The sequence below is a fragment of the Cygnus olor genome, chromosome Z (genome assembly GCF_009769625.2).
Source record: "Cygnus olor isolate bCygOlo1 chromosome Z, bCygOlo1.pri.v2, whole genome shotgun sequence".
Taxonomy (NCBI): domain Eukaryota; kingdom Metazoa; phylum Chordata; class Aves; order Anseriformes; family Anatidae; genus Cygnus; species Cygnus olor.
In genome coordinates this window covers 37048062-37066599 of record NC_049198.1, presented here as the reverse complement: position 1 = coordinate 37066599, position 18538 = coordinate 37048062, and the positions used below count along the sequence as shown (strand labels likewise).

At 38.5% G+C, this 18538-nt stretch overlaps 1 protein-coding gene across 2 annotated transcripts in view; it reads left to right on the top strand.

Annotated features, from left to right (window-relative positions):
• The window catches only part of PCSK5 (proprotein convertase subtilisin/kexin type 5), a 251454-nt gene that overhangs the window by 30612 nt on the left and 202304 nt on the right, over positions 1 to 18538 (top strand). For both annotated transcript variants that reach the window (XM_040539991.1, XM_040539992.1), the window contains exon 3: positions 17417 to 17530. In XM_040539991.1, the coding sequence (XP_040395925.1) occupies positions 17417 to 17530 (114 nt within the window). The remainder of the gene's footprint in view (positions 1 to 17416; positions 17531 to 18538) is intronic.

Here is an 18538-nt window from a genome sequence, read left to right as displayed (position 1 = left end):
TTGCACCAGTCCACACTGCTAAATAATATCCTGTGTTGATGGAGGAGATAGTTGCCTAAAGATCAGGAGAGAGGACGGATTTCACCACGAGGTGATGGTCTTGCTTTGGCAAGGATTATGCCACTGCTTGTTGAGATTACCTTTGGGAAGTAATACAGTTAACCAGTAGAGATCAGAATGTTCATTGCAAGTAGAGAGGAGGGTCAAAATTTTCAATGCCAGGATGAACATCATCAGGTTGTGTTTTCCAATTATTTGTGAGTTTAAATGTGCCGAGATTGGAGTGAGAGGTTGAGTAAGGAGAAAACAAAGCTTAAAATAATTTGTATTTCATGTAGGAGGAACAAAATTCAGCAGGAATGAATAATTTCATTACAGTACTAAACCCTTGGGCTTTTAAGAGCTGACATCATGGACTGAAAGCTTAGAGAAACTCTGACGAGAATGCTGTTGTGGGTAAGGTTGTGTTTCATATAGGCAGTGCTAACTGCTACGTTGTTAAACCTCTTTAGTGAACAGGAGGATTTTGTTAGCCAAACAGAGTAACAGAAGTGTTAAACACCGGGACCAAGTGAGTTACTGAAGTCTGCCCAGGTAGCCATAATCTGCATGAGCGCTCAGAGGACAAAGAATCAATACGACTTGGTAGTGAAATAATAGGAACTGTCACACTGATTTCCATATTCAGAGTTTGACTGGTGGGCTTAAGTTAGTTGTTAACTAATGAAATATTTACCACTGTGGAATCCTAATTTAATTGCCTCAAAGAGCTTTTACATGTGTAATCCTTTAGTTTAGTCAAAATCAAGAATCAGGCTTGCTGTTTCAAGGAGTCTGTTGCCAGTGAGTTGGAACATGAACAGAATCACAATGTGTGAGAGGGCACAGCAACATCTCCCTTTGGTACCTGTCTCCAGAGTGTTAAAAAGTTTCATGTAAACGTGAGCAATTCAACCTGCAGCTTGGATCTTTTTGCGGAGCTTTCTGAGCTATGAAGTTGCTGTTCACTGATAAGCAACTGCATCAGATCCTGCTATAATTAGTTTTGCTCTAGTGCACATCATGTTGTTGTAAAGTTTGCACAAGACAGTTGGTATTTTGTTTGTGAAATGGTGATTGAAATCTCTCCTTATAGGGGTGCCTGGTATATTAGTCTTAGTTTATATCACGTTCTCCATCAGGAAAAATCCCAGGGGAGACTGCATTGCTTCAGCAGGAATCAAGGTCAATTTTGCTGTGCTGAGGTTGCATGACAGTATCAGGCTCGTTTTCATTTGTGAGCCACCATGGACTGGATTCCAGTTTGCAAAGTGCCTAGATCTGGAGGAAAAGCACAGTGACAAATCCCAGTGAGAAGAGCAGTGCTGGAGTGGAACTGCAGATGTGTTTTGTAGCAAGTTTCTCCCTTGCCTGTACCAGCATGACACCTGAAGAACCAGGGAAGGTAGGGTGAAACAGCTTATCTTTCTGGGGAACAGGAGCGGTCAGGGGAGGAGAGGAGAGGAGAGGAGAGGAGAGGAGAGGAGAGGAGAGGAGAGGAGAGGAGAGGAGAGGAGAGGAGAGAGAGGAGAGGAGAGGAGAGGAGAGGAGAGGAGAGGAGAGGAGAGGAGAGGAGAGGAGAGGAGAGAGTTTAATGCGAAGGGACTTTCAAAGATCATCTAATCCAACTGAAGAGGTCAGGCATAGCTAGAGAATAGCAACCTAAAATGTGGTGCTCCTTTTGGACACGTGGGACATGTTTGGCCTATGGATGATACAAACTCAGCTCAAAACTGAACCTTGAATGACAGCAACCTAAAGATGAAAGGCTTAATCCAGAGTACATTCACAAAGTGTGAATTGGATGTATCACATATGTGGTTCCACCCTTGCACTGTTCAGGCCAAATCCAATGCTGCTATAACAGGAGATAATGTTCTTCAATCAGCAAATTTTGTCATATAATGGCAATTTCTCTTCATTTGGCTACAATAGGTAGAAATATTTAATGAAGATAATCATAACACTAATGGGACCAAGACTTATTTGTGAAGAATAAAAGCTTTGTTAATGTCTAATTCTATTATGATATTCACAAGATAGCTGACTTTTCAATTAGCACTTAAAGAAAACCTCAAAAATAGTTACCGAAACTACCTAGGGGAATTATCTATTGATGTTTTCTATTAAAAACAGAAAAATGGCCAATAGGAATTCAGTGTAATGTAATTTTAGGAAAGAAAAATGTCCAGTCTCAGAGAAAACCAAAGTGTTTCTTGACATAAATGATCTTGGTTGATTACCTACATGTATTTCAGTTTCATCATAATTATTGCAGTTGTTAGCAACTGCCTCAAAGGGTTTTTGTCCCCTCTATTCCTTAATTGCTTGTGCATTAAAAAATGTTAGATTTCAGAACATAGTAATTTTCTGGTTGCCAAGTCATTTTACAGAACTACTTGGCAATGTCAATCTCACTGTTACCCATTGGGCAAGAATTGGAGATTAGTCTAGAGGTTTCAACTGGCTCACTTCCTAATTAGTGTAGCAAATGGTTTGAGGAATGAAACACAACGAAACAAAAAAACTCAGCAGAATGTCATTCTCTTGCTATTTTCATATAGTTGTTTTTATAAGTTGGTATTGAGATGGGCCAGAAAACTGAAAGACCACAAGTTGGGAAGGAGTCTGGTAGAGATTTTGAACAGTCATATGCTGTGAAAAAGTGCAGTGCTTCTTCACCCTTTTTATCAAGTTATCCCAGCATCACAGTCCAGCATCAGACTAGGTGGCTAATACCCAATTCCAGCATGAAATAGTCTATGGGGATTGTGGTAGATCTGCTGTTGTGTTCTCTGCACTTCATCATCAATGAGAAAGATGTTGACTGACCCTGAAGAGCCAGGCAACAGCTCAGCCGTCTCTCAGAGAAGTAGCTAAGCTCTCCTGAGACAAGTGTAGTCAAAATGAGGAAGATCTCATTGGTCTCTTGAGTATGATGAATTTGGAACCTTCTGGTTTTGGAGGAGCAAAATCAAAACACAAAACATGTATGCTGTGGCCTGGTGCTTTGCAAGAGACTCTATTAAGGAATAAAAATAAATAAATAAACAAATAAAAAGATGGAACCTATTCTGAAATTTGCAAAGCAACATAAACATAATAAAAATATAAACATTAATAGTTAAAAAATAAAAAAGGCAGGATTTAAGCTCAGAGCTGTTTAAAAGCATTTTTCTTTTGAGAAGTGTAGTTCTTTGACCTCTCTGCGCTTGGTGAATTTGGGACGCATGCCTACTGTACTCATACATTTTTGCTTCAAGGTGTGTGTTATGCTGTTAAGATCCATTGTCTCTTGAATAAATACGTAGAGCAGAGGTTAGGATCAGTGGCAGTATTTGTGACTGTAGTCTCAATCTTGTTACAAAATTTTGTTTAGGACCTTCAAAATACATAGAAATGTTCTTTAGGAGGAAAACTCCCTTCAGGGGATACTATTGCTATATAGGGAATAAATATTTCCAAAGTATATAGTGCTACATTCACAACTGGTCAGATTTAAGGCTCAGAATAAAATGTCCCTCTTAAGTTTTTGATTTTGGAGACAAATCAGGGAAAACAGTTTTGTAGATGTTTTCCCTTCACGGTCACCCATAGAAGTGAACAAAAAAGAACTATATTCTGGTATCTTAAAACCTAGATCTAACCTGTTTAAAAGTGATATTTTTTTACAATCACCTTGTGTAGCCTTTCCTTTATATTTGTCGTAAAGGAGTACATGCTCCTACATTTTCTACCAGTCTATAATCTTTACTGGAGCTGCAGTGCTGACCCAAACAGTGGGTGGATTCAGGAAAAAGTCCAGTGCATACTACACCTAACAGCAAATTTAACATTGGCTTTAGCATTTAACATTTATCTTTAAAATATAAAAGTACTTGGGGCACAAATACTTATTTGTGAATATTTGCTTTAGTTCCTACCTCATAACCCCATAGTCTTTAGGTATTATAACTTTTCAGGATACCATAATTGCGAAGTTGAATGTTTGTTAAAGAAACATTAAAAGCAAGGCAGGAAAACTTTTGTCACTATGCTGCTTCATCAGAAGACCCTTCGATATCAGAAGCATGGTGGTTTCACAGCATGGGTAAAGGGTGGAGAAATTACCTGGGCAGTGTGAACTGTGGTACAGTGCAGCATGCTTTAGGAGTTTTCGGTTGGCGATTGATCTGAGCAGGGACTAGTAGAGGTCCCAGCCGCTTTTGCTGAGAGCATGCAAGGTATATGAGGCATGCCATGTAGTTAATCAGCATCATTAGGTTCTCTTGTGTGCCTTAAGTTATCTAAATGCTTTCTAAAATCTTTGCATTCAGGGATGAGATTGTCTCAGCATCTCTCTGTCAGGATTTCTAAACACGTGGCTGTTGCTTTCTTGCATAACTGCACATCTGCCTGGTCGGCTCTCCCTGTGTGAGCTGGGAGTGCTCAGCCTCATTCGAAAATGACCTTTAATGAGGGACATGCAATGCAAGTAAATCAAGATCACACACTGCAAGTGATACATTAAAAAATAATAATAATAAAAAAATAAAATTAAAAAAAGGAAGAGAAAAAGAAGATCCATTTGCAGCCTAAAAAGGCAATGGGTGTTACATTCATCTCACAGTTCAGGAACTGCTAAAGGATTTTGCTCAGCCTTAAAGATGACAAAAACTCTTTAGATAAATCTGTGTGTGAGAAATTTAAATCCATAGAATAACTATTTCATCATAGCAGTTATAAATGTGAAATAGCAGAGGGTGAAAAAAGAAAGCACTTGTCAATCCTTAGTCTATGGATGCTGTTAGGTGTTAATAACATTTGAGTTTCTCTACAGTTCTAGTACATACTCCTGCATTTTTTTATCAACGAAATGGGTTATAGGTGAAAAATGATAGGGAAACTAAATGTTCAAAAATAGGCAAGAGGAATTAGTCCTTTCACTCCTAATCTGTGCTCTAGGAGCTTGCCAGGGGAGACAGCATCTCTGACAGCTGCAATGGTCTTGTGTTATACAAAATGCGCTTTTGCTGTCATTAGAGTCAGTTTGCATTGCTAGTGGCAGAGAGTTAGCAAATTGCTGCTCCGGCTGCTGGGGTATAAAATTGCTGGATATCAGCAAGAGTCAGAAGAGGAGGAAGTGAAGAGATCCTAGTTTTGAACTACAGAAAGATGCACCATTCTGGAAAAAGCTGATCCTGCAGGGCCAAATGCCAGAATGTCAGACTAGAGAGAGAGAGAGATTGAAAGAAAACATGCTTTGGAAAGGAGCATCTCAGAGCAGAATGTGTAGGAATGTGACAGAGCAGCTTTTACACACTATTTCCTGAGGGGATCCAGCTTCGTCTGATACTGATGATATCTCTTATAGTGCAGGATATTCATAGAAAATGGATTAAAGATTTTTTTTCTTTTTTTTTTTCTTGCATTTGGAAAATTTTCTGGCAGCAATATATGTTCCTGATGGAGTGCATCAACATTTTTATGCATCTCTCTGCCTGCTTCTGACAGACAAAACAATCTCACTCAATTCTAGTGGCAGTTTTTCACCCAGATAATCTAAATGGTGAACAGCAAATAATGATGATACACATAGATAATTTATCATATCTAGAGTTATTAACAGATAATAAAGAGCAGGGACAGGGAGCTGGAAAGACATCCCAAGACAAAGCAAAAAGAATCCACCCTCCTCCCCCCAAACTTCGTGTGTGTGTAACAACCTCCTTTTTTTCTAGGATCATTTTGAAAAGTCAGTGTCACTGGAAAGCCAGTCGTTTTCCTTGGGTGGATATTCTGTTCAGACTGGCAGATCTTCATCATCTCGTGAGCTGCTCAGAGGAGCTGTGCCCTGCGTGCAGCTGTGCGGCTTGAACATGTGTGGCCATCAGCAGACGGCTTCACTCCACGTGCTTCCACTCCCTACCTGTGAAATGGGGACAGTGCTGACAGCTGAATGCAAACTGCTGTGAATGGCACATGCAAAGCGAGAACTCTGTATTTTATTCTGGGGAAATGTATTGCTTTTGGTGTCACATAGAGCATTGTATGAATACACACAACATCTTAGTAAAATAAAACACTCTCACTTTAAATCCTTTCCCTATAATCCACCGTAAGCAGTCATATCCATTGGTGTGTTGACTATTGCTTGCATAAGCTGTATTTAACCTAGATTATTGTTTTCCACTTTTTGGAGGGGGAGTAAATTCTGTCACTCCCATTAACATTGAATTTTTCTGTAAATATACAGGCCAGAATATCAGTTTATGTTTACTTTTTAAGTAAAGATAATTTTAGATTTAGAAATTTTAATTAAAAATTTCTTTTTAAGTCTGTTTACCAAACTCAGAGTCAGTCCACTGTTTGGTCAATAGCAGTTACAACAACTGTATGTGAAAGTATAATAAAGCCAGAGTTTCTGAATTCTAAACAGGTTTCTGTTTTCCATGGTGTTCCTAAGAAACTATTTCTCCAAAATACAGTTGCCAATAGACTCACAGTCTGTAAGACCAAAAGGAAACATTGTGGTCATCCAGTCGAACCATCTTTGACCAGATGTCATATGGGTCCCTGGAATTTTTATCTGAAGCAGAGCGTAGCTTTTAGAAATCTTCCAATTTTTATTAAAATATTTCCAGCAATGGAGAGTTTCCAGAAGTCTTTAGATTGTTCTATTTTTCCTTTATCTGGGGTTATCCAGTTTAACAACTTCTAGCCGTTTCACATTGCTGTAACTGTCTGTGAGTTTGAAGAATATTCCTTTATAGCCAATTGGTGACCTTCATATGTGTTTGGACGCTATGACCTGAACACCCCTAGACTTCCTCTCTGCTAGGAAAACCTCCAAGAACCATTTCATTGTGGATCTATTTTTCTGTTCTTTTCATCATTTTGTGCCTCTTTCCTGGATTCTTGCTGTGTCAACATGCTTCACTTGCCTTGGATGCAGGAAGCTGCCAGTGAGATCTGTAACTGCTAAGTGTACACGGAGGGCAAACTTGCTTGTCATTTTATGAACCCAGATATAGTTTGATGAAATAGTCTGGAGAGGACATCATTTGAAGTTCCTGAAATGTCTGCCCTGGCAAAAGGAGACATCTTCTGTAGCACATCCCAGATGATATAAAAAAAAGCCTATGTTTGTATAGTTCAGAAGACGCATGTTTGCACACTTAAGATTGTCTTGTCAGAAAAGAAAAAAAAAAAAAAGGTTGCATTGGTACAGAAAGTATTCATACCCTGTAATCATGAAGAATCACATTTATATTAGCCCTTTTGAAACTTTTTTTATCGTAACAGAAGACAAAGTAGAAATAGCTCATAAAGCTCATTGTTTTATGAGCTTTATGAGCTTTCAAGTGACATAAACATAGATAACAGAAATTTTGGCAAGACTGTACGACCACACTGCAACCTTATGTGAATGGTCTGACTGGAGCCTGAAAAGCTTTGGTATATACAACTAGAAAGTCTGTCCCATAACAGAGAGCCATGGAAATAATGCTCATTATTTTCTTTTTCTCAATTTTTTAATACGAAGAACATTGTGAATTATGAGCATTGAGAAATGAATCCATAACTAAGTGACTGCTCTTGGCACGTTTCTTATGTCAGAATGTGCACAGGGACTGTCAGGGAGTTACCGAGCCAAGATGTTGCCCATGTTTCACTCAGGGCTTTAAAATAAAGCAAAGCAGTAACCAGCAGGTTCATTAATCAAGCATCACTCCAGCTTTTATGTGGTCTGACTTGCAGAAATTGAGAGATACCACCTTGCTGGAAGCACTGTCAGCAGTTCTTGAGGTGTGGGAATAATACTTCAGTTGAAACAACATTTGCTTTTCTTCAGCCTACTGGATGTAGGAAAGGAAACTTTTTCATTTGCTGGGCAGTTGGACTGCAATGTTTCCTCAGGCTGGCTGCATGTGTCTTTCACAGGTAGCTCTGCAGATTATTTCAGAAGGTGATGGTGATGTTTAAGAGCTGCACCAATCAGTATTTTCATAGCAGCACACTTCACTGCCAGCTGCAAGACTGGAATTCAGGACAGATAGAACTGTGCTGAAGCTTGGGTCACACACAGAGAAAAAGAGAGATTAAACCAGCAATGGCTTAAAGGGCACAGAATGTTTCCTATTATTATTATTATTATTATTATTATTATTATTATTATTACTATTATTATTATTCACTACTACTTGTTCTGGAAGAGGCAATGCTAATGAGTCCCTTCTCTTGATCTCAGAGGTAGATCAGAAACATACAGGTTGGCCATGGAAAGAATAGGAACATTCCTCAACTTGTGCCACAAAGGATTTGAAATGCCAAAGAACTAGTGACATGGAATGGTGTAAAATATACCGTGGATATTTCCAAAAAGAGCAAAACTCGATTTTTTTTAATTTAGTGTTTCAAAACTCTGAAAATGAATCTTGAGATACGTACTTTTCCCCCAGTTTTGAATTCTAAACATTTTAAGTATATGCTAGGAACAGGGTGGGTTTAGAATGGAAAGGAAGAAAGGAAGAAAGAGAGAAAGAGAGAGAGAAAGTGAGAAAGAGAAAGAGAGAAAGAGAGAGAGAGAAAGAGAGAGAGAGAAAGAGAGAGAGAAAGAAAGAGAGAGAGAAAGTGAGAAAGAGAAAGAGAGAAAGAAAGAGAAAGAGAGAGAGAGAAAGAAAGAAAGAAAGAAAGAAAGAAAGAAAGAAAGAAAGAAAGAAAAAGAAAGAAAGAAGAAAGAAAGAAAAAGAAAAAGAAAGAAAGAAACAAAGAAAAAGAAAGAAGGAAGGAAGGAGGGAGGAAAGGAAGGAAGGAAGGAAGGAAGGAAGGAAGATCCTTTTCTTATGATTAGGAATATACTAAACAGCAGTGATACTAACACAAAAAAAAAAAAAAGGATCAACTTGTCATGTGGCTTAAAGTACTCTGATAGAAACAAACAAACAAACAAACAAATGCTTGATTTGATATGTGGTATATGCTCTGTGACTGAATTTTTCCATGGTGGATATATGACAAAAAGTTACATGTTGGCAAAGTGTCATTAAACAACATGGCAGGAAATGCACTGAATAGTAGGTGGTGGTTTCATCTTTTGTAGAGGGCAACAATATTGTACAGGGGTGATTTCAATGGGATTTTGGTCAATGAAGAGACTACTCAGGTAAAACACCCTGTATTTGCCTTGGCAAGACTGGTATGCCACTGATGGATATTGTTATCACTTAATTATGGAATATTTCTACTATCTCAGAAATTCTCAGTGGATTTGCTAAACTGCTGTGGTTTTTATCTGTGACAGTAGAATCTATGGCAAACCCTTGACCAAATCTGCATCTTTGGAATTACACTGGTGTTTTTGAATTTGACTCAGTGGGAAATTTGTCTTCCTAAAAAGTCATTTAGTAAATGATTTAAAGCCATCTGAAATTAGCACGTGCAGATATCTGAAGTACTTACATCATTTATAATGAGTTGTATGACTAGCCTAAGGAAAGAAAAAATCCATCAAAAATTTCTACTTTATATATATATATATATATGTCGTCATTGCTACAGTAATATAAACATAAACCTCGAGATATTTCAACTGCTAGATGTTAAACTCCAAAGCTAATTAAGTTTAGAGATCTTGAAGTTTTATTCCCTTGTGGATACTGGGTTCAGCATCAGCCTTTCAGTTTATTAAGAAGATACAATTGTAGGCCTAATTAGATGAAGTTGCAACATATCAGTTTACATTTGGAGTGATGTTAATGCTAATCTTCATAACATACTGAAATTCTAGATTATTATACTGTTTCATGTATAGATACACTAGCATTGTATGTAGTGGTGTAAGCAGAACTTTAGGTACTGTACCTAACAGACCTATCATTTATAGTGGTTTTTGGTTTTGTTCTTAAAAATTGTGTTCCCTTGTAGCTCTTGAGTTGTTATGAGGTGAACTGTCTGACCTGGGGTCATAAATGATAAAGTACCTTGTATAAACATAAGAGTTGCTTTCAAGCTGGTGCGGCAAAGAGTTTTCCTGACTTTTCCAAGGCTGAGTTACCTTAGAAACAGAACCAGAAGTATCTGAGCTGACTAGGGCACTTCCAGCCCTAAGAAGGGAAAAATCCCCAGCTACTTGAGACACACTTTGCCTAGGACAGCTGGTGCTGCTGCTGCTGCAAGCCACCAAGCTCCCTGGGACTTATTCTCAGCTCTGCCACGAAGCCACCTTGTGATGTGCATTGTGCAATTTTGAGCTGCTTGGTGGTCTGCTGAGGTACAGCGTGGAAGAGGGGAGTGTGGTGGAGGTCACGGTCAAGTTTGCTCAGCAACTGCTGCAGTTGCACCTGTGAATGGAATATCTGGTGAGACTTCCCCAAGGAGAGATAATGTGGGTCTTTTTGCCTCTGCCACTGTCGTTGTTCCCTGCCTTTCCAGCGGGACATGAGTTCTGGCCACACACACTGAGCTTCTCCAAGATTTAATTATGGTGCCACTCCTAGCAGCAGGGCCAGCTGGTAATAAACTTCCTTGAGGCCAGGACTGTGCAGCGCCACTTCTAGCCAGGCTGTGCCCTTTTCTCTTGTGTTGCTTCCCTGTGTATTCCCCAGGTCTTGTTCCAGAAGCATGCAGAAGACTTTCCTGCCACACACAGTTGGAGGCGGAGTTGTGTTGACGTATGTGAAGAGCTCTGAGATTTGGAGATGGGAAGGGTGCAGAGGAAAGGCAGTGGGTGTTTCAGATCTGTTTGCATGTACAGCTGTGGATCAGTGTACCTCACAGATGTGGAAGTATGCCTGTAGCGCTATAATGGGTTACTCGTATGTTGCAAAGTAGGAAGAAACCAATTAATTCGTATCAGGACTGACTCATGTTTCTGTAGCTATAAGATGGAAAAATATGCATTGAATTTCTGCTTTGTTCCACAGGTCAGACTGCTGTAGCTTTTCCTACTGCTGTGCAAGATGTGTTTCTTTGGGTTTAAGTAGTAATCTCATGTGTTCTCTGCTGCTCTGCTGCCTTCTTTTCTTGTCTGCCTTCCCCTTCTCTATCCAGCCTGTCTTAACATCTGCTTTTTTTTTTTTTTTTTAGACTATGTGTACCATAATTATGACAACTGCTTTGATTGTGGATTGTCATTGACCCTTGCTGAAGAAGCATATTGTCAATCAGCAAGAATTCATCATTTAGCACTGCTGGATTCATTGACTTTTTATCCAACTTTAGACCCCTGCAGTTTGTGAAATGACATCTGCAATAATTTTGCATGCTTTTGACCTATGTCAACAGCTCCTTTATCCAACTGTCTTCATCTATTTTTATGTGCAAAGCGGCTGCTGCTACTGCAAGTCAGAGAATACTGATAGGTTAGGAAAATAGCCTACTGTTCAATTATTTAAAAAAACACACAATTCCCCTTAAGTAGAGTAATCCAACTGTGGGAGTCTCACTTTCATGACTCTGCAAGTGGGCAAGAGGAGGTGTTCCAGCAGTCTCAACCACCCCTCCTACATTGCTGAGTAACAGCTTGGATCTCACTTGTCCCACAGCCAATGTCCCTTGGGTGTTAGTATATCCTCCAATATTCTTTGATCCTGAATGTTTTGACTTCTTGTCTTCAATTGAATGTGAAATGCAAATGGACAGTATTGTCAAATGGTATGTTTACATATAGCGTGTGTCACAGAAAATATGATGATGGCACAACTAAGATACATAACTGACTGTTTTTGCTACCCATGAGCAGTAGGAACAGTTTTTCTCTAATGGCCTGGTATGGGCCAAGCATAATCTCATTTTCTGCCTCTGAGAGAGCCAGGCTCACTCCTGTCCTTTTTCAGCCTGGAGTTCATTCAAATGTCAGTGTTCAGGGTTTTAGGTGTGTGAAGGATGAGGTGTGCCAGGTGCAGCCTGAGACTGTCCCTACAGAGAGGCAGGATGCTCATCCGGGGCAATTCCTTTTGTAGTCAAATTCTAAGTAAAAGTGCTGGAATACTGTCCAGCTTTCTACATAACTGTTGCCCCTTTTGCCCATCCAACCTGACTCCATACAGATTCATTGCTTGTTCGATGATACTTTACACATTCCCTACTTGAGTTTTCTCTGGTTTTCTTTCTCTTTTATCTATACTGTTCATGTGGCAGAATGGTGTGGTGAATGATGTCAGTATGAGGAATAAAGCCATGATTATGTTTGGGATTGGCACCTTCAGCAACTCTTTTTCATAGACTGAAGACCCACACCTTCATGTTTAACTCTGCAACATAAAAATAATAGATTTTATTATGAAATGTATACATTACCTCAGAGTTAGGGTGCCTTTTCCTTGTGCATTTTTTCCTCAAAATGCGAAGGAGTATGTCTTCAACTTGCTTGTATCTTCTGCTTTTTGATAATAACATTTTCACATGTTGGACTTGACATATTTTTAATCAATTTGAAAATATTTATTCACGTAGACCCCCTCATGACATATATGAAAAACAAAGTAAATGTTGTTTCACAAGATTGTCTGGTGTTTGTATTTTAAAAATCACAGTGCTTTGATAAATGGGTGGATTTTCTTTTTCCAGCATGTTAAATTTTCCCCTTTGCTTTTCAAACTTTTTGTCATAGCTTATTACAGTGGAGATCTTATGCAGCGTTCTTATGTGGGGCTACTTTTTCAATGAATGAAAAAGTAATACTTTCAATAGATGAAAGTGAAAATAGTTTTGTTTCACATAGAGATGATATTTCATTATATTATTTAGCATTTAAAGAGGATAAAAGAGTGGCATGCTAGAATGAGCTCAGAGCAGCTTTTGTTCTATAGCATTGTTTTGTGCAGGTCTGTGAAGAAGAACTGCATCGTGTACAGAACAAGCCTGTGAGTGCTGAAGTGAGGAGACTGGAAGTGATGATTTAAAAAAAAAAAATAGTTTGGTCTCCAATCTGGCTTGGCTTTGATTTCTAGACATTCAGGAAATGGAACTTTCGAAGCTGAAGTCAATGGGAAAATGTGCACTGTTCCCCCTCAGTAAGTGTGACTTTATGGAAATGTTAAAATGCACCTCATTGTTCGCATAGAGTCTCCTTTTGGCAAGAGGTGGGAATCTGTATAATCAATTACTCCAGAGATTTTCCTTCAAGGCCTATAGGTTAAAAAGTGTGGATGCTTTTTTAAAGAAAATATTTTTATACAAATGAGCTCTTTTCATACAGAATCAAAGAAATCCAGTATATACCAGGCATTCACAGTGAGGTATGCATGAATACCCATAAAATACTCAAAGGAGATACTAAAATAACTGCTGAGTCTTGACCTGGTCTTCATTAATATAACCCAGTAATTGTACAATTTAGCTTAGACTGAAGACTACTGGCAAGTTTTTCTCTTCCCTTTTTTAGAGAAAATAAACAAACCTCAGGGTTTAGTGGAGTAAAGTGTTATATTTCTCTAGCAGTGGTATTTTCTGTAAAGTACACTTTATGCATTGGCTTCTCAAATGAGAATATGGGTTTTCTTGGATGTTTTAAATTATATAGTAGGTGAGTGTATCAGTGTATACCCAGTATAAAACAATTACTAAGCAGCTTCCAACAGTTTCCAACAGAAAGTGTTTGCTAAAAATATTACAGACAAGGTTATACTCAGGAATGTGATCAAGAATGCTGTGTTGTTTTGGGTGACTCTGTCAAGCATCCTGTCTCCCTCAAGACAGTCCACAGTTGCCGTCTGTGAATGGTCATTTTGACTTCCTCGTTCCATTTACATGGATATCCAGAGATGCCCAAGATGAGCCCTCCTTACATCATATCCGCCATTACAGAGCTACCTGCGTTATCTTCCCCACACATTCCATGCAGACATGTCATTTGCTTTTCCCTGTATTTGAACAAAATCAAATGACTATTTTATTTATAGTAATTTTATGCATACATGAAATTGTTGTTAGGTCTTACGTGAAGACAAGCAGTTACATTTCTTTTTCTGGCTTTGGGTCTGAACATGCACGCTGCACAGCTCTTCTGCAAAATTACTCTCTCATATGTTTTCCCTAACTTTTCTAGGAGCTGAGGAAATAGGAATTATGGAAAACATCCAGAATGTATTAGGGGCAGGACCTGCAACAAATACATATTCTGAAGAACAGTCCAATTTTTGTTAAAAGATGGTAAATAAGATCCTAAAAATATCTGTCCATGTATCACTCAAAGCTAACCATCAGCTATGCTACTGGCTTGCATATTAACTCAGTTGATACAAGCTATTGTACAGCATGTACACAAATACAAACATATGCGTATACAGAGTTCCTTATGTGTCAAGTTATTGTTCCAATAAACTGGAATTGCACAGTGAGACAATGTTTGTGATTGCTTGAACTAAAGAACTATCTGATAATTGTTCTCAGTAGTGTCATTTTGGATAAGGGGAAAAGAGAGAAAAGGAATTAATTGATTTTTTTTTTTGAGGCATCAATATAAGGTTGTATCAGTCTCCATATGCACTATGATGCCTTTACATTCAGTCTTTTTAATAATCAGCAGATATTTTCAGCTGAATAGGGAGTAAATAAATGGAGAAAACATATTTTCACAGTGAATAGTAAAGAGTTTTGTGATTTGTCTTGTCAGGAAAACCCCTCTTGTTCCGCCATATAGAAACGGTATTAACTAGTGTGGGTCATGCTGTCTCCTGGAATATTTCATACTCCTCTGGCCTCATTTACAAAAGATAGGTGTTTTTCACAGTTCTCACAGTTGCTGTCAGTACGTCTTAGAGGAGCTTTGATGCAGAGGAGTCCCTAATGCCAAACCTAATGCCTTGTGTCTCTGACTTACAGGCAATAGTAGTGTTGGTGACTACCTTCTTCCATTAATGTTCGTGCACCTGAGTCAGTTTGCAGTGGTAGAAAGTTTAATTCTCTTCTATCTCATTCTTTTTAATTTGTGGACCTTTTCACATCTGTATCTGATCCTCAGATTGTGTTGGTGGTTGGCCTTTGTAACTCCTCCCTTCAGACTCGGATATGGATGAGTTTTCATAATGAGTTAACATACATGTCATGGTGTGCTCTGTATGCTCGTAGCTTGTGCCACTTTGAAATCTGTTGACTTAAACAGTTTTTTCTGTAATTTTTAAAGATGGGGTAACATGCTCATGTGACTCATTCCTTCAGCTAAAGGATGAGTCAAGGTGACAATAAATACTCTTTCAGCATAGAAATCTTGGGACCTCTCCTTCAGTTGAAAATGTTTCTAGCACTTACAGTCAAATCTCATGATAAGGCTTGGAAGATGGGTCTGTGTAAGCTCTGAAAACCATTTTTTTCAGACCTGTTTGCTTATTCAGACCTGTTGAAGCTTTTTAGTTATTGACTGCTAAATATTAGTAATAGAAGAGACGTCCATTGGTCTAAGGCAATCCAGGCAGTTACTGAGTCAGAAATCAAGTGGTATATAGGATGGTCTCAGCTGGCTTTGGATGCATTGGGAGGGCTGGACTACCTGCAGGAAGTAAACTGTAGAAAAACAAGCTTCTTTTGTGAGGGTCCAGAAAAGAAAGCGTACATTAGCAGCAGGTGACAAGGAAGTAAGGTTCATTAAAGGTCAGTTATAAGGTTTTTTTTCATGGAGGAGAGATTCACTTAAGAGGAATAGTGAACCCATTTTAAAGCTGTCTCATCAGTCTTAAGACTTAGTGCTTACCAAAGTCTTTTGGTTCTCCCTCTTTTGTCCTCTGGCCAGTTACACTCTACATTTCACAGGCTTCCAGACTTTGCTACATCAAATTCCTAAGACTGATCAGCTGCCCACTTCTGTTGAAGGGACCTCTAAGAGGTCATGTAAGATCTGATGGGGTCAGTCAGCCCTCAGATTCTTGAGAGGGTGTCCACCAAGATGGATTTCACCTTGAGCTGAAAGGGGAGCAGAATCTTTCTTTGAAGTAGAAAAGGATTTATAATTGTTACGAGAAGACTAGAGAAATGGATTTCTGTGTGAATGTTTCGTGATAATCCTGTATTCTTAAACTGGACAACTTCTTCTCTGGAAGAACAGTCTTGACACTGAAGTTAATTCTTGAGAAGAGAAGAAAATCAGTTCCTCTTTCTAAAGAAAACAATCAAAACCATATGTTAGGGGTGATAGAGGTGAAGGTGGTATGGATCTCAAGCAAAATTTCTGGACCTGTGTCCACTATTTTCATAGTGGACCTATGTCTCTCTAAGGACCCCATGATTTGAAGCTGAATTGTGAATGCATGGTAGACATTAGCCTGCATACAGAAAATATTAATACCATCTCTGACAAGTGACAAGGAGAAACATGTAAGCTGAAAGTAAATTTCTTTTATGTGTGTGTGTGTGTACATACACAGATATTCATGAACAGCAGAAGTTAAAGGTGCAGAGTTGGGTGCTAGGAGGAAATGGCTGTCTTGCTTGGGGAGAGCTGAATTGAATTTTTATAGTTATATCCCATGAAACAATTCAGCAGAAATATGAGCTGTCAGGAAGCTAGATGAGTGTAAACGTAACCTAGGTTTCCCTGTGAATCGTTATACTATTTGCATTTACAGAAACTAGCTCCCATTTAGACCAGCTAATGCAGAAATGACTGCAGAGTCCGATCTACTCTAAGGTTGATGTCACTTTCAGTGTCGCTCTTTCTGGAGTGTGTGATGGATCTCTGAAGAGCAATCGGATAGACAAGAATATGATTTTCAGAACTAGGTTTTTAACCCTTATTTTTGCTTTCTTATTTCAAGCACTTTTTGTTGGTGTCATTTAATTTGCCCTTGTGCTCAATACCCGTCTCTTTCTCCCTGTACTAGCACTTTGCCTCAAATAAAGTTCCAGAGCACCTGGCTGAGAGAATCCTGACAAAGAGTTGCTCTGCTAAAAATACAGTTTAATTTTGTTTTATTCACTCCAAGTGATGAAGGTGATCTAGATATTGGTTAAACACAACATTTGAATATTTTACTGAAAGTTTTTATTTTCAGGAACAGACTTAAATGAAAAAATAAAACAACTATCAGAAACTCAGTTCATTTCTCATTGCGATGTACTGTTATGCTTTGTAAAAGTAACTGGTGTTATAAATTTGAAAAAGGTTCTATTCTAATAATGAAAAATAATAAAATAATAGCATGCAAAAGATGATCGCCAATGAGATCTTTCTAGCGGGGGATTTAAGTAGTTTTTCAAGGAGATTTGTAGCACTAACTAAATTGGACATATTCCCTAGTGAACCATATGCCAAGGTGAGCTGTGCATTCCCACTGCCAAAATGAACTCTTTAACATGAAATATGTCTTGGACGATGGTAATGGGAAACTTCCCAAGATTTCACACATTTCTTGATAATCTCCATGGAACCCTAACACTTACCAAATGTTTTCCTGGTTGGCAGGTGGAGTGGATACAACAGCAGGTGGTTAAAAGAAGGATAAAGAGGGATTATAAACCTGGAGGTACCCAATCCACTTATTTCAATGATCCCAAGTGGCCAAGCATGTGGTACATGGTAAGTACATAAAGAGTCATTGGCTTTGTTTCATGCCAGCATTTAGTTGTCTGCTGTGATATTTTGAAATTGGAAAATACTGTGTTCAGAAGAAGCAAACTTCCTTTTTGTATGTAACTAATGAAGGTCTGGAAACTCCTTGCAAGTATTACAAGAATTCCCAGTGGGCCCTGCAATAGGAAACTTTTATTAATGCATTCATTCATGAATGCTTCCTATTGCAAGATGTCTTGGGAATTACTTATTAGAGGATAAACTTTCAGCAGTGAGAAGGGAAGGAACTTAGCCGCAATCTGTGAGAGCGGTGAAACCACTTGTTTTCAATGTGCCTAATTCACTGTCTCAAACATTAATGTGATACAAATGTCTTGTGTCCTGAAACAGGAGAAAAGAGCCCAGAACACTGTCTGCTCAATGTTATAATTACACTCTTTTTAGTAATGAACAATTGCATTGTTAAAATAAATGGATTGTTTGTGCTGTTTCGCATCTGACGTGAGTTGTGCGTTTTCTGAGCAAACTTTTTTTTAACTTTTTGCCTGGTAGTCACAGTTAAAGCCTGCAGTGAAACTTCTTTAGTCATGATGTTTTTTAAAATATCCTCATTTTACCTAGAAATGGACAAATAAAAAATCATATATTTAGTTCAAGAAAGTGTGTGTGTGGGGGGGTAACAAGTTAGGCAATTGCCTCCAGCTGACACCTTCCCATCTACGTTGTTGTGGACTTGAACCCTTTCCCTGCTGTTTTGTTGTTGTAGTTCTAAGTCCTTGCATCTTGTTTTTTCACTACATCAACACCGGCAGCAGGACACTCAGAAGGTTTATGACTTGATAGATTTAATTGCTTCAGACAGGGAGGAAATTATGCCTTTCTGGCAACAATATTAAGGATAATTTTCCTGGAAGTAGACATTGCCTTTTCAGACTTTTTGTTAATTCCAAAGCATTAGTTTATTATTTTATGTAAATAAATAAGTTTGTCCTAACACAGCATTACAAATATTTT